At 43.6% G+C, this 16210-nt stretch overlaps 1 protein-coding gene across 7 annotated transcripts in view; it reads left to right on the top strand.

Moving 5' to 3' along the window:
- The window catches only part of kif13a (kinesin family member 13A), a 44012-nt gene that overhangs the window by 18986 nt on the left and 8816 nt on the right, over positions 1-16210 (top strand). For 5 of the 7 annotated variants that reach the window (XM_030393532.1, XM_030393536.1, XM_030393531.1 and 2 more), the window contains exons 6-29: positions 7-187; positions 2656-2743; positions 3285-3419; positions 3543-3655; positions 3764-3875; positions 5130-5342; positions 5462-5572; positions 5669-5803; positions 7986-8116; positions 8354-8440; positions 8528-8703; positions 9640-9859; positions 10316-10478; positions 10605-10748; positions 10840-10989; positions 11346-11510; positions 11619-11792; positions 12030-12181; positions 12258-12390; positions 12548-12694; positions 13705-13737; positions 14709-14808; positions 15861-15987; positions 16087-16142. In XM_030393532.1, the coding sequence (XP_030249392.1) occupies positions 7-187; positions 2656-2743; positions 3285-3419; positions 3543-3655; positions 3764-3875; positions 5130-5342; positions 5462-5572; positions 5669-5803; positions 7986-8116; positions 8354-8440; positions 8528-8703; positions 9640-9859; positions 10316-10478; positions 10605-10748; positions 10840-10989; positions 11346-11510; positions 11619-11792; positions 12030-12181; positions 12258-12390; positions 12548-12694; positions 13705-13737; positions 14709-14808; positions 15861-15987; positions 16087-16142 (3246 nt within the window). The remainder of the gene's footprint in view (positions 1-6; positions 188-2655; positions 2744-3284; positions 3420-3542; positions 3656-3763; positions 3876-5129; positions 5343-5461; positions 5573-5668; positions 5804-7985; positions 8117-8353; positions 8441-8527; positions 8704-9639; positions 9860-10315; positions 10479-10604; positions 10749-10839; positions 10990-11345; positions 11511-11618; positions 11793-12029; positions 12182-12257; positions 12391-12547; positions 12695-13704; positions 13738-14708; positions 14809-15860; positions 15988-16086; positions 16143-16210) is intronic. The other 2 variants (XM_030393534.1, XM_030393537.1) reach the window with 1 other exon arrangement.

Raw genomic sequence — 16210 nt, 5'->3', positions numbered from 1 at the left:
ATCCAGGTTCAGGCAAGTCCTTTTCCATGATGGGGAACGGGGAGCAGCCGGGTTTAATCCCTCGGCTCTGCTGCTCACTGTTTGAGAGGGTCCACAAGGAGGAAAACGAGGCCCACTCATTTAAGGTGGAGGTGTCCTACATGGAGATCTACAACGAGAAGGTCCGTGACCTACTCGATCCCAAAGGGTGAGTCTCATGTGTGGTCTTCTCCAGAATAAGTACATGTGAATATAATGAGCTAATGATTTGGTAATGCTTTTGGCCTGAGGGGTGACATCCACAGCTGGCTGCACAAACTGTGACGTCATTTCCACAGTCTTGATTCACTCCGGCTCCAGCACGAGCAGTGACCTCTCTGCCAGCTCCCACTTTGTGTTAGTTTACATCTCTGTTTATAGCTCTGTTGTGTCTAGTAGCCCGAATGGCGGACGAATGGCGGCGACAGAATGATGTGAGTAGGAAGCTCAACCCAGTCATTTCCTGCAGAGCAGCGGCCAGCACCGTCCTCTGACACTGCTGCATTCTTTGCCTCCGTGGTCTGATGTGGGTTGGCAGACGGACTGCAGGGAAGAACGGACTGTGGAAGAGTGTGTTTCAGGGACATCTGTTAGTGTAGCTGCGAGTAGGAGAGCGGTCTGAGCAGCCTGTGAGCTGAGCCCCACAGAGGGACTACAGTGGAGCGCTCTGTGTGCTGCAGATGTCTGAAGATGCAGCCAGAGCCGTTTCGATGGCGACTTCCTCTCGCTTATATAACAATTCTTACACTCTGTTGATCTCCCCGTCTATCTTGCTCGGTGATTTGTAGGATTAAACGTTGGCTCTAGTGTAGAATCAAGTGTAAATAGGATATCTTTCACACTGAGTTGTTCGTGGGTTGTATCCTCTTGTTTGCAGCAGTGGGTGGTTGATGACTAGAGTGGAAGCCGGGAACCTGGTTTCTGCGACCCTTAGTCGTTCTGCAGCCGGGGAGAGAGGTTCACTGAGTCTTATTGATCCATACGATTTCTCTTGAACATCTGGCAGAGAGCCAGGTGTAGATGAGCTTTAGTGTACCCACCTGCACCATCTAGTGAAACAGCTCTGCCGATTTTCAACCGGATGTATTATTACAATGGGGGTAGTATGCAAATGAACGGCGCCTGCACCCAGAGCTCCCTTCTCATTTGCAGGCAAAAGGCTGCAGTCATCTGGTGGACTTTAGCTGGCTCTGGGGCTGTTGTTCCAGCTGCACATAAGTTAAAAATGTAGAAGTATCGAAAGTTGGAATGAGATAGACAGGCGGATCTAGAGAAGGCCGTCTTAGCAAACTCTAATCACACTGTCAAAAGGAAGCAGTGCTGATAAACTATGACCCAAGATGCTGCTACTGTGTTACCTCTTTCCCACTTCAGATGTTTTCAGACACATATTTTAGTGCAATGTTTAGCTGTGAGGAGCCAAAAGCACTGCACAGCTCACACAAAAACACACATTGTTATCGAGGAAGTCTATCTGATCATGCATCGTCTTAGAGTCCAAATACGATCACAATATGGAAATCAGCAATTACTTTATCTGCTAACAAGTATTGCCTGTGTTTAAAAAGCTCGATATAGTTTATCTCTCTGTCTCATACACCTCCATTGTTGTCCAAATCACTGGGCCGCACTGATGCGCTTGATGACATGTTGCTTCTTTATGGTGAACACTGTAGATTAGTTAGTCCCACACACACTGTTCCACTGCCCAAATGATACATTAAAGTAACTAAATCTGCTGCTGAAAATAATTCTCAGCAGTGTGAACTCTAATTTAGTGACACTAAGGGCTGGGCCATATGACCTAAAAATGATATCTTATTTTGAAATCTCCTCAGAAGTACTTCAATAATGCTGGGACGGGCCGGCAAAAGTGAACATCATCGGTAATCATCAGTAATGTGGATAGAATGACTCAGAGTATAAAGACAAGTATGAGAACAATTAGAACAGTCTGGTAGGTTCCGAAAATGACATCGCTTTGCGTCAATGCAGCTTTTAAAACTGGGAAAAAAACAACACTTATACCTTATCAAGATATAACAATAAAATACTGTGTTCGGTAGGAACCAGTGGACATGAGACTGAAAGCCACAGGAAGGCTGGAGACGTCAGGAAGTTTGCGTTGGTCTTTTATATAAGATCTGCAGAGCAGACTAGTTCTCTAAGAAATTCTGAGGCTTTTTACGAGAATGTTTACTCTCCGTGTGAGGACCTGGCATCAAACTCCCTTTAACGTTTTATTGCAGTTGTAGTGCACGTTCTTAATTTCATTCCAGTCATTTCCATATGTAGTACAGTGTAGTAAGAAAAACAAATGCAGCTTTTTAAATGAATTGAAGTTACTCTGAAATAGGTTTGTTCCCAAAGACCAACAAGAGGCTGTTCCTAATTTTCCCAATAATGAATTTGATTTAATGTTCCAAGCGGAGGACAAATGAGTCGTCTCAAAATCCTGAAGCATTCAGTTATGTCTTCATGCATCCTAAACATGCACTCAGAGATCAAAGGGAATGCTTTTACCTTTAAGCTCAGTGCTAAGACGTGTGGCATGAAAAGACTTCAAACAGAGAATTATTCCTTTCTGTTTTTCTTCTGTTTCTCGCACTCACTTCATTGCTCTCTCTGTTTTTGAAGGAGCCGACAGTCCCTGAAAGTTCGGGAACACAAAGTCCTGGGTCCATATGTGGATGGTCTGTCTCAGCTGGCTGTGACCAACTTTGAGGTGTGTTTTTTTATTTTTTTTTACCCTTCTGTCATTACACCGCGAAGCTGAATCCACCCTGTATCACTGACCAAAGGGCTCATATTTCCCACAAGCACAGACGTGATTTATAGCACGCAACAGAAATGCCTTTATATCATATCCCCAGTTGTGAAGCAGCTGATTTACATTCGGAATAAGCATTTAGTTTCAAATCCTCCCAAGTGCTGAGGCTCTAATGATGCATATTCCTCATGTGGGGATGCAGTCATGGGATTTCGTGTAGTTTGTATGCCAAGCCTTGGCAGGGCCTTCCTTAATTAAGTTTAGACATCTCCACCCTGTTGCTCTGTGCTCTGCTCGGCCTGATATTAGTCCAGTGCATTGCCCTCAAGCTTGGCCTGCTGCCGGCTGTGACCCGGCTAAATCACATGGCACACAGCCATTATGTGAATACTGTCTGACTTTATTGTTATCATAATGATTCATATTCAAGTTTTTGTTTAAATCCAATTAAATGTACTCAGTTTGTGTCTGTTTTCCTCTGTCTCTGCCTGTTTAGGACATCGAGGTGTTAATGTCTGAGGGGAACAAATCTCGCACAGTTGCAGCCACCAACATGAACGAGGAGAGCAGTCGATCGCATGCCGTCTTCAGTATCATTGTTACACAAACACTGTATGATCTTCAGTCTGGGGTCAGTCTTTTTCTTCCCTTTCAGCCACTTTCACCATGAAGTCCTCAGTGACCTCATCTGTGTGTGTGTACAGTAAACACTGCCTGGCTGCCTGTTTCGGTCATGTTGTGATGTGTTAAACAGAATTCGGGGGAGAAAGTGAGCAAGATGAGTCTGGTTGACCTGGCAGGAAGTGAGCGAGTGTCCAAGACCGGAGCTGCAGGAGAGAGGCTCAAAGAGGGCAGCAATATTAACAAGTGGGGATTTATTTTCATATGAGAGGCATGCAGATGTTTGAAGTCCAGGTAACCATCTGATATGTTATCACTGATATGGCTCTGATGGATTTTTGGGTGTGTTTGTAGGTCTCTCACCACATTAGGTTGTGTGATTTCTGCCCTGGCGGATCAGTCTGCAGGAAAGGGGAAGGCCAAGTTTGTGCCATACAGAGACTCAGTCCTCACCTGGTTACTGAAGGTATGAAACACATACTACGCATATTTGTTACTGTCTGCCCAGGGCCCCTCCTCCAGCTTCTCTCAGAGACACAACCAGACTACACAGAGACATACACTGAACACAAGGTGACACAAAACCACCACAGGGAGGCTGTAAAATGACAACAAAGCTGAGCAAAGTAACTACAACGAGACACAAAACAACTACAGAGAGAGATGCAGAAGGATCACAAAGATACATTAGAAGATTTTTTTAAATAAAAAATAAGGGGCAAAACACGCTTAAAGCAATATGACTGCGAATACACCAGAAGATCTACAAAGAGAGACACGAAGACATAAAACTAAACAAAGAGTCACAAAATGTCTAGAGAAGAAAATAGAATGACCACAAGAAGACTCACAATGATCACAATGATCACAATGATACACAAAACTACATAAAGAGATGCTAAACAACAACAAAGAGATAGGGAATGACAAAAAAGGGGTAAAACACAAAGACACACAAAGACACACAAAGGGGTGTGAAAGAGGAACACAACTACAAAGAGATGCAAATGACAAAAAGGAGCAAAATAAGCACAAAGGTATACAAATAAGAATAGAGAGGTGTGATACAACTACAAAGACTGGAACTACAAAGAGGTACAAAGCAACTAACTCAAAGTGACAACAAAGAGACACAGAGTAACTACAAAGAGACAGTAATTGACAGCAAAGAAACACAAAACTTTTGTAAAAACAAATACAAAAATTAGCAAACAAACCACAAAGAGACCCAAGATAACTACAAAAATAGGACAAAACTAGCACAAAAAGACTAGAGAGAAATTAAATGAAAAGGCACAAAGAGGCACAAAACAACTACAGAAAGAGACAAAATGACAGGCTAAATGACCACCGAGATGCAGATAGACAGATAGATGCAATATGACCACAGAGACTGAAAGAAAACAAAGAGAAACAAATCAACTGACTCAAAGTGACCATGAAGAGAAACTGCATAGAAATGTAAGCCGCCTGCCACAGTCACAAAGTCTTTGTGTCCTCCTATGCAGCAGAGTCGGTGGGGGGGGTTACATATCTGCACCCTGGGGCTCATTGCCTCATAGTCAGTCTATGGTTATAATGATGTTTCATTGCTTGCGAAGTGCTGAAATTTGACACACTCAATAGAAATATTTGCTTGTTGCTGCAACATTTGCACCATGTACGCAGACCGAATGGAAAGATTTATTAGCTTCTTTCAACTTGCTTTTCGTGTCCTCAGGATAATCTTGGCGGCAACAGCAAGACAGCCATGATAGCCACAGTGAGCCCAGCGGCTGATAACTACGAGGAGACCCTGTCCACGCTCCGGTATGCAGACAGAGCCAAGAGAATCGTCAACCACGCTGTGGTGAATGAAGACCCCAACGCTCGGATCATCAGAGAGCTCAGGGAGGAGGTGGAGAAGCTCAGAGTTCAGCTCTCTCAGGCTGAGGTAAGAGGAGGGTTTAGGTGGACCGTAGGAGCTTGCAAATTACGAACAAAGCCATGTCAAGATTTGTCATCAATGACACAACGATCCAGTTGATTGTTTTCCTCTAATGTTCCCGTCAGTCCCTGAAGGCTCCTGAGCTGAAGGAGAAACTGCACGAGTCTGAGAAACTCATTCAGGAGATGACCGTCACTTGGGAGGAGAAGCTGAGGAAGACAGAGGAGATCGCCACAGTACGAGCATTAGTCATAAACACGACTCCAGAACCGTTCCTTCTTAGTTTAGCATATTTATACATACAGTCACACTTATATTATCTGTGTTTACAGGAACGACAGAAGCAGCTAGAGAGCATGGGCATCTCTCTGGAGACATCAGGGATTAAAGTGGGTGAAGACAAGTGTTTCCTGGTCAATCTGAACGCAGATCCTGCCCTGAATGAGCTTTTAGTCTACTACCTGAAGGTAATACAGTTTCACAGTGTGATAATCCAACAGCACAGTCCCCACTACCATCCCCCTGCTGCCTTTTGTCATTAGTACATCAGGATGTAAAGTCATTTGTTACAAAGTCCAAAAGTGACCACACTGGAGAAATTACAAAAAACATGCTTTTTCAGTATATGCAAATTAATTTCAAGACGTTAAATGAAACCCATACAAGAGTGCACTTTACCAAGTCTGAGAAAGTAGCACCCGCGCCCACCCCAAACTTCAAAGGAGTTCTGCTTTTACATCCGAGCCCAACTCGTGCCCAATGCAGGAAGCAAGGAGTTTGTGTTACCCTGTCACGCAATTGTTACCATGGTTACAGCCTGCCTTTTTTTACCCTGACTACAGACATGCGCAGTATAGATCACCAGTATTTTTCTACATAAGTATAATATTTTAAATTATGTATATATATATATATATATATATATATATATATATATATATATATATATATATATATATATATATATATATATATATATATATATATATATATATATACATAATTATATATATATATGTTATTTGTATTCTTTATGCTTCCAAAATAGTCTTTGCTGCTTTTGGAGCTTCGCTGGCGCTCCTCACCTTCTCATCTTCCGACAAATTTCCATATTTCTCTGCTTGTTTCGTCCCAAAGTGACGACTTAAGTTGTAGTCGGCACAGACGCTTTGACCTCAAACATCACAATGTCAATCAACCGTGACAGGAGGAAGCACTGTCACAACACACAAGTGTTTCAAAATAAAAGCTAGTTAATCTTTTTTTTTTTCAGCTCTAGGAGGAAAATGGTGTGGATTGTCGTCGACCTTGCTCTCAGTACTACATAACAATGTCAACACTCGTGTTTTCTAATGGCGCCGCTGAATAAAATGGAAATTTTGTAGATGGCACAGATACACACTGACATTGTCATGTCTGTCACTAGTCATGAATTATTAATTGTATGACTGAAGGCAATGAATGGATGGAAAGTCTTAGTGACACGTTGCCATGCTGTCTGTGGAAAATGCTGTAACCTTTTGTCTGTAGTGCCTGCAAAAGTGACAAGGCAAAAACACATAATAAAGTTTGTACAGAAGTTAAGCAGTGAGGGGTTGCTACAAGATTAGATTCATCAGAAGAGCCAGTTAGTCACACACTCATTCACTCATTGGTGTTACAATATATCATTAACGACACAGGCCCACCACCTCGCCCCCTCACATGCCACAGCCGTAATATTACCGTCGACCCCGGCCCTGAACCCGGCACAAATGTTTCAGTGATCTGCTGCAGTGATGATGCTGTGAGAGCTGAGAGGCGTCCAGTAAGAGCAGGCCTGGACTCTGTAAAGCACTGAAGTGGAACAAGCAACCAGTTAGCTGGACCTGTAAGAGCAGAGGCATGCGAGAAAGCAGCCTGTGCACAACAACAGGCCTTTGTCTGGCTTCTGCAGGCCAGCCTGGCATATCAGTGTGGAATGAGTGAAGTGGGTTAGTTCGCTGCGGGGTAGGACATCCTCTAGAAGTAGGGATGTTTGTTTAAACAACGCCCACTCATGCAATGACAGAGACACAAGTTTTTTTCACTTCAGGCCTGGTGTTCCTTTGGTTTCTGTTAAAATAATTCTGCGATAATGTAGAACTGGAGGAAGGAGATTGGAGTCAGCTCAAAGTTCAAACAAGGGTTTAATCTCGTACAAGAGGAGCATTCACAGAGCAACACGCAGGTCTGTTACAAGGGGAAGACTCCATGTCTTAGGATAAAAGCTTGGTATTTATCTGTCTCAGGGGGTGTGTTTTCACTCTGATAATTACTAATTTATGCCCTCCTGCACTAATACTTCCCAGAGATGAAAGCAATAACCTTCAGTGATTAATCAATACCTTACACGGGTCATAAAACAACCTAAAACAAGGTCACAGGTCACGTTAAACAGTTACATTGAACATTCCTGTGTAAGACTTCAATTCACGTCTCTCTTCATGAAGTACAACATTTCCAAGTTTCACTTGGTGAAAATAAAAGAGTTTCATTTTTTTGCAACTTACTAAATGCTCCAGTAAACGGTTTGCATCTCTTGAGGTTGTAACCTGACATTTGGAACAAGATGTTAGGCGTAATCATTTTCAGATCTGTTTGTAAAATCTATGCTCCACCTGTGTGTAGGATCACACGCGTGTGGGCGCCGACACGTCTCAGGACATCCAGCTGTTCGGGATCGGAATCCAGCCGGAACACTGCGTCCTGGAGCTGTGCCCAGACGGAGATGTAACCCTGATGCCCATAGGGAACGCCAGGTGAGCTAATATACAACTGCCTCCTAATATGCTCCCGTCTGTCTCTGTGTATCTCTCTGCTGTCTGTCTGCTTCATGGATGACTGAACCTCAGTGTTTCACATGACCTCACTGTACAGGAATCCTCGCTTTGATATCAGAGCTCCCTCCTGCTCCCTCTCAATTAGTTTGAAGATGAAGATCATAATGCCGTCTGACAACTTCATTAGTAGAATTGTTTTTCCTCTGTTTTCTGCAGGACCTGCGTGAACGGAACAATGATCGACTCCTTGGTGCATCTGTGGCACGGAGATCGTATCTTATGGGGCAACAATCACTTCTTCAGGTATAGGACTTGCCCTAGTGTGGACACAGTGAAGTGTGTCGTGAAATTAATAAGTCACTGATTAGATGGTCGTGTTTTGCACTGCAGGATCAATCTGCCTAAACGAAAGCGGCGGGACCGTTTAAAGGAGTTGGAGAGAGCTTCTCCCAGAGAGAGCTTTATTGAGGCAGATGTGGAGACGGCCAGTGAGGCCTCTTCGGAGCAGGACTACAGCTATGAGTTTGCCCAGATGGAGGTCATAATGAAGACTCTGGGGAACAATGGTATGATTAAGATAATCTGCCTTCTCCAATCTACATTATCCTTTAGGCTTCCAGACCACAGCTGTATACACTGCGTGTTCAACTCAGGTTTCTGACCTAGCTTGTTCCGGCTAATAACATCTTTTAGAAATCCCATTACTGTAAAACAATACTCGGTTTTTTGTTCATCTTCTGATGTTGAAGAGAAAAGCACTAATCTAGTGTTTACTGCAATAACCAGCTGACCATTCTGTCAGTTATTTTATGCTACAAAATGCAGATTTTTGTGGTCAGATGCAGCCTGGGTGGAGCTGAGGTTGGACGAACAAAAGATGCCACAGCTGAGACAGTTACTCAGTTACTGCTGGGCTCAAAGTAATGTTGATAGTCATTATCAACCTTTTTTTTAAAGAAAATAGTGAAAAACTGACAGCAAAATGTACTTGATTCCTAGTTTACGTCTTCAAATTGCTTTTTTTCATCAACAGCACAAACACAAAGATGTTCATTTTACAGTGACAGGGGCAGGAAGAAGCAGCAAACAAAGTAGACTGAGCCACAGAATATTTGGCATTTGTGCTTGAAAAATGTCTAAAATTACTCAACAAATTGTCTTTCTCCTGTAAATCTATGGAATATTTGGTCAATCAACTAAATTATGTTTAAAATATAATTTTAGCTGTAATACATACTAATATTTCAATCATTTATAACTCCTTGTGAAATAAGATTATTGATTTTGGGTTAGATTTTGTGGATTTTCACATTATTAAAGCTCATGAGAGGATCAGCACCTGTTAGGAATAATTTTATTTTATTTAATGACTTAATTTGTTATCAGCTGTGGTAGATTCCATTTTCTGTCCTGGTCCTTTAATTAATAAACTCTGCCTGGTGCTTCTCCTGTAGCTCATAAGACAAGACATGACTGTTAGATTGTGTTTTTGCTGTGTGTAGATCCCATGCAGAACGTAGTCCAGGTGCTGGAGAAGCAGTACTTAGAGGAGAAGCGCACGGCTCTGGAGGAGCAGAGGATGATGTATGAGCGAGAGCTGGAGTCGCTACGGCAACAGCTGTCTCCCGAGAAAACGCCGCAGCACCACCGCAGCAGCAGCGAGCGCCTTGCGTTCCCGACACACACACCGCATGGCAAGCTACGACTGTGGACGGAGGAGCGGTAAGTGGAGTGATGAAGGATATTTATATAACCAGAGTTGAAAGCATTATTCACAACCTCAGCCTTATTAGGCACACCCCGTTTTATGAATACGTGGAAGCCAAATGTGCCCCAGGAATACCCTAAACTGTGTGAAGCATGGAGTCAGTTAAGTGTGTGAAGTGTCTCAGAGGGATTTTTTGGGATGCTGACTCAGTCTGAGTCAGTACCCGCAGGTTTATCAGTGAGTCATGATGATATCGAGTTCCTCCTCGTCTTTAAGGGTTGAGATCAGATCTAGACAGTGAGGAGGGATCTGGAACACGATAAAGTCCTGAGATGTTTGATCACTGACTCCTCTCCTTAAACCTAAACATCACGTGTTTTTAAAATCAATCAGTTACTGTGACAGGTCTTCATCTTTATGAATGAAAGATCCCTGTGTTCTGCATCTGGGTGTGTTTGTGTGTGTGTCAGGGATGAGCTTTTCCGTCAGAGCCTTTCTCGACTCAGGGAGCAGGTCGTGAAAGCCAACACTTTGGTGCGAGAAGCCAACTTTTTGGCAGAGGAGATGAGCAAACTGACTGACTATCAGGTCACCCTTCAGATCCCTGCAACCAACCTCAGCGCCAACCGCAAGGTCAGACCTCTGAACCAATCACACACCACCACGACATCAACTCACCAGGGAATATTGTGTCCCAAGTTGCAAGGTGTGAAATATAAGAAAAATATCTAAATCTGTTAATGTGCTATTTCTATTCAGCGTGGAGCAATAGTTAGCGAGCCGGCCATTCAGGTGCGAAGAAAAGGGAAGGGGACCCAGGTGTGGACCATCGAGAAGTTAGAGAACAAACTGGTGGATATGAGAGACCACTACAGGGACTGGAGGGAAGGCACAGAGGAGACGGTAAGGATCAGAAACATGAAAATAAAAGTTAAATAAGGTAATGAACTGGCTTATTCCGATGTTGTTGTTTTTTTGTTGTTGTTTTTTTCAGTATAACAAGGCAAACAGCAATCACTGTGACCCGTTCTATGAGGCGCAGGAGAACCACAACCTGATAGGAGTGGCCAACATTTTTCTGGAGTGCCTTTTCCATGATGTCAAACTGCAGTATGCTGTCCCCATCATCAGCCAGCAGGGAGAGGTAACAGAACACCAAGATACAAAGATTAATACACAGCTCAATTATTCATGGGGCAGCCTCCCAATACACTTACTGCATTAGGGCCGTATGAAAGGATGACGCGCGTATATATCTAAAAATATAACAATGGATTGTTGAAGTTTAGAAATGCAAGTAATTCGTTTTGACAATGTGGCAAAGAGCTTCACAAAAGGAAAAAAAACAGACAATGCAAATCAAATAAAAAATAGAATACTTGAGATCAGAAAAATAAAAATAAAAGCATAAATCAAACATTTCCACAAGCTTTCACAAAGAGAGGTGGTTTCAAAAAGACTTCTATATTGTCTCTATAATGATGTCTCTGGTGTGGACAGGTGGCGGGCAGGTTGCACATCGAGCTGATGCGAGTCAGTGGAGCCATACCAGAGCGCCTGTCTGGTGGAGACGACTCATCTGAGAACTCCAGCGAGAGCAGCTGCTATGAGGTGATGGACACCAACGGAGAGATCGTCCACATGGCCAAGAGGCTCACCTGCAGGGTAAAAGGTTTATTTTCATATGCAGATGTACATATATTAACCTGGGAGACAACTGCCACAGTACATCACCACTCAGTGACTCAATTTCATCGTCTCTCTTTGCTGCAGGTGCGGATCAGGGAGGCTACGGGTCTGCCGCTCAACCTGTCCAACTTCGTCTTCTGTCAGTACACCTTTTGGGAGCACGGCGAGCCCACCGTGGCTCCTCCCATGGTCAGTCCAGATAGACCTTCCCCTCGAAGTCCAGATGCCCAGTTTACTGTCCAGTTTGATCACTGCAAGGTGAGTGAAAGGGAGCTGCTGTTTTTTAATGCATTAAAGGGAAACTGCACTTGATTGACACATAAAATTGTGTTTAAGTGTCTATTTTACAGAAGGCAATATCTCTGGCTGTATCAGTTGTGATCAAATTGTTCAGCTTTATTGTTACCCTTTAAGTCAAAGCACTTACAAGAATACTACATTCCCGTCAGCTACTTTTGTTTTCAACTCGTGTGCAAACCTCTTGTCTTTATGCAGGACTATGTTGTGCATGTGACGGATGAGTTTTTGGAGTTTATATCAGATGGGGCGTTGGCCATAGAGGTGTGGGGTCACCGCTGTGCTGGGAATGGACGTTCGCTTTGGGAGTTAGACGCACTGGAGGCCAAGACCCAGACGCTCCGTGACAGGTTCGTTAGTTCCCTGATCGGTTATAGACACACGCAGACTCTGACATTTCACACCTTACTAATCGTGCCTGTTTAGGTGGAACGAAGTGTCTCGCAGGATCGAGCTGTGGACATCCATCCAGGAGCTGAACGAGCAGGGAGAGTACTCATCTGTGGAGCTGCATCCTGGAAAAGACATCAGCACAGGAGGAGTCTTCCAACTCCGACAGGTCAGAGAACAAATATGAGAAAGTTTCCCTTTAGGTCAGACTATAGAGTATAATAACAAGTTATGTCATCCTAAACGGCCTTGTACATGCAGTACCTAGAGAGCGCAGTGCTGGGAGCAGAACTCTGATGTTGAATCACTTGGATTTGTCCATGCAGGGTCACTCCAGGAGGCTGCAGGTGTCCGTGAAGCCGGTCCAGAACTCCGGCACTCTGCCTCTACTGGTGGAGGCTCTGCTGTCTGTCTCCATCGGCTGTGTGTCTATTCGCTCTGCCAGGCTGCAGAGACCGCTCGACAGCTACCAGGTCTGTGAAACTCATACACATTTTTGCACACTCACACACCACTCACTGTGTAGACGCTGATGCTATTGTGTTAAGAAAAATAGATTCTGCATTAAAGGAACAGTTCACCCAACAGAGGAAATTGAGTCATATCTACTCAGCCCCATGCTGATCAAAAGTCTGGTTAGGTTAAACAACCAAATAAAAACATAAAATGGCTCCTGAAGCCCTGAATTGATTTCAGAATATGTTATTTACAGCCTTTTTTAAGCCCAAATCTTCACTTGAGCATTCTGTTGCCACACTGTTTAATTGGATGCACAAGCTAAACCACACATCGAGGGTGTAAAGGGCTTCTCAGGGCCTCTGCATACTTGAATCAAGCTTGACGAGCTGTATGGAAACGTTTTCCTTTTTGTGGTTGTTTGTTAGGTTTCAAAACAAGACCCCATCTACTTCAGTTTTTTTTTTCAGAAATGTTTTGCAGACAACGAAACTTCACCCAACTCAGTAGATATTGACTGAATTTCCATTTTTGGTGAACTGTCCCTTTAAAACAGAAGAACAGAAGGTTTTGGGAAACAGTACAGTATGCTTGTTTAATGCCAGCAATATACAATATTATGCTGATTCAGCCAAAGTATGCTTAGTCCATCTCTGGTTTCATGCCATGACTGGTTCGTCTGGACGGCTGGCAGTGAGTCTAAAGAAGTCCAAGGAATGTACAAACTCATTAGTGGCCTGTTTGTTCCGTGAACATGCACTGATATGCCCCGGTGTAGAAAGGACGCGACAATTTGTTAAACTAGTGGTCACAGAATCTTTTTGTTTGAATTTTTCCACTTTCAGAACAATTAAAAGAGTAAATTCTGGTGCCAGGTTTTGTTTTTAAATTAAATAAATATGGATGCTAATTGCTCTTTACGCACCATCAAGTTTCCTAGAAAGTTACGTGAGCAGTGAATGAGCTGTCATGTCAGCGCCTTTCTCTGGTTCCCCCACGTTTGACTGAGTGTGTTTTCTCCTGCCAGAGAGAGGTGGAGGACGATGTGGATAGTTATCAGGTACCCTCTCAGTCTGCTCCTGCTGCTGCTCCCCCTGTAGCTCACTCTGCAGCATGATGGAAACCCAGCTGACTGTTTTTTTTGCGACTAGGCCTGTTTCTGAGGGCATGTGAGGCAGGAGGCAGAGGGCTGCACCTCTACCAGCTAAACGAGTGCTTTATTAAACATCAGCTGCACACGCGGATGTTTTCTGACGCTGTAATTATCAATCACACCAACTGTTCTTTTGGCAGCCCTGTATGCAAAAGACAGTCCCACCCATGTCTGAGCTCCCAGCCAGCGGCCTGTCTGCCAGGGATCTTGCCCGGCTCTCTCTTGCCTTTCCCCTCAGGTTGTGCACACTAATGCTACTGTTTGCTTGTCACTACTGGAGAGCTTCAGGAATAATAAGCCTCACTTAATCACACGGGCACTGCATGGCTGCATGATTACAGTACTTTGCATGGTGGAAGTGTGCTGACGTCAGAAGCATTACATGGTTGGTGTCTTTGAAAGAGGAATCTGCTCTCTGTGGCTCCCTCACAGAGTGATCTGCTGTGCATCCAGGTAGGACTTTGGGTGGCGGCTGTTGCTGCATGTGAGGACATGTTTGTGTGTGCATGCGAGTGTGTGTGTGTGTGTGTGTGTGTGTGTGTGTTTGTGTGTGTGTGGTTGTGTGTGTGTGTGATGCATGTGTTTAAGTTAACAAATGGCTAAAGGGAGGTCTTATGAGTTTGTCTCTGGAGAGTTTTCCCTGTCAAAAAGGCCTTGATTTTTAACACCTTGGGTTTGGGAACTGATAACGGGATTAGCTTTCACTTGGCTCGGCTAATATAATGCAAGTATTAAGGAGCAGTACCGGTACTCCCTCAGACAGACTGGCCCTGTGCACCCTCCCTCACCTTGCAGTGTTAACACCTCACTGCGCCCTGCAGCAGATTGCCTGCCTCACGAGCCAGCTGGCACTGATCCTGCTCTCTGTCTGGTTCCAGGAGGAAGACCTCAACTGTGTTCGAGAGCGCTGGTCGGAGGCACTGATCAAACGTCGGGAGTACCTTGATGAACAAATCAAGAAAATCATCAACAAACACGGTGAGGAATCAGGCACAGGCTAAGAAATGTCATATCGTAGTTATTTTGACAGATAATATTATTGTTAACTATATATACCCTAACCCTAACCCTAACTATTTCACCTAATACCTAATCTTAGACTGGTCGACAAGTCTAACAGTGATGAAAACACGCAAAAAATACAATGTGATCTATAAAGTTATAAAAAGTCTAAAGAAATGTTGCATATATTATAAGAACCATTGGAATCAATAACATTCTTTAATAGCCGTATTTGAAATGCAGTGCATTAATATGAACATAATCCTACAAAACTTGACAACTACTCACACAAGTAACATTTATCGTCTACATTATTCAATGTAACAACAGATCTTTATGGTGGACTTCTTGTTAGACACAGCGGGTAAACATAACGGTGTCACGACTTCTGTTCTGAATTAAAAAAAAAAAATAGATTGAAATGAGCTTTCACTTTCAGTCACTGAAATCAAAAGCAGGATCTGTGATTCTCCCAGTATTTTTTTTCTTTCCAACTGCACCTACCTGCATACGTGCGCACTTCAAAGAAGGGCACAGCTCGCTCACCGGTAGACTGCAGCTGCTCTTCCAGAAACATATCCTATGTGCATAAAGATGATTAACTGATGGGTGCCTGAGATACAAACCCTCATCTGCAAAAAGCCACCAGGATAAAGTCAAGCTGCTCTTGTGAATTACCCCAATCTTTTTAAAGAAATGTAAATGACAGTTGTCAGGGCTTTGCAAATCTTCACATAATAGTCTAACGATGGCACAGCTGTCAATGCAGAAAGTCGAAACATCGAACTGTGAGCTTTAAACTGAAAGTCGATTTGAACTATGGATTAGATGAATTGATTGAATGATGTTGCTAACATTATCAACAGAGGCCACATTTGGTTAGGAAGACATGATATCTCAGTGCAAGTGATGTCAACTTGTAATTGCAATGTTCACATTAATAAGATAGCAGTAAGGTTAACGGACTAGTCCACTACTCGGACACATCCCTGGTTGTGATTGACGTATGTTGTAATTTATGTCTCCAGAGAAGTCAGAGGAGGATGTTGAGCGAGAGGCCCGGCTGGTAGAGCAGTGGGTCGGCCTGACTGAAGAGAGAAATGCAGTGCTGGTCCCTGCGCCTGGCAGCGGCATCCCCGGAGCTCCTGCAGACTGGTAAAAACACAAACGCACCTCTGTGCATTTGTCAGACTCACTTCACTTTCAGCCCTTTTCTTTTTTTTCACCATTCACCTCATATCCAACCCCTTCTAGGACTCCACCTTCAGGAATGGAGGCTCACATTCCCGTGCTTTTCCTGGATTTAAACGGTACGCAGACTCGTCCTTTATATAACTGATCTTTCACAGTTTTCTGTCAGGTTGTATAAACACTAACA

Source organism: Sparus aurata, chromosome 17, assembly GCF_900880675.1.
Source record: "Sparus aurata chromosome 17, fSpaAur1.1, whole genome shotgun sequence".
Classification (NCBI taxonomy): Eukaryota; Metazoa; Chordata; class Actinopteri; order Spariformes; family Sparidae; genus Sparus; species Sparus aurata.
The sequence above is the reverse complement of the archived record's forward strand: the minus strand, read 5'-3'. Positions and strand labels throughout refer to the sequence as shown.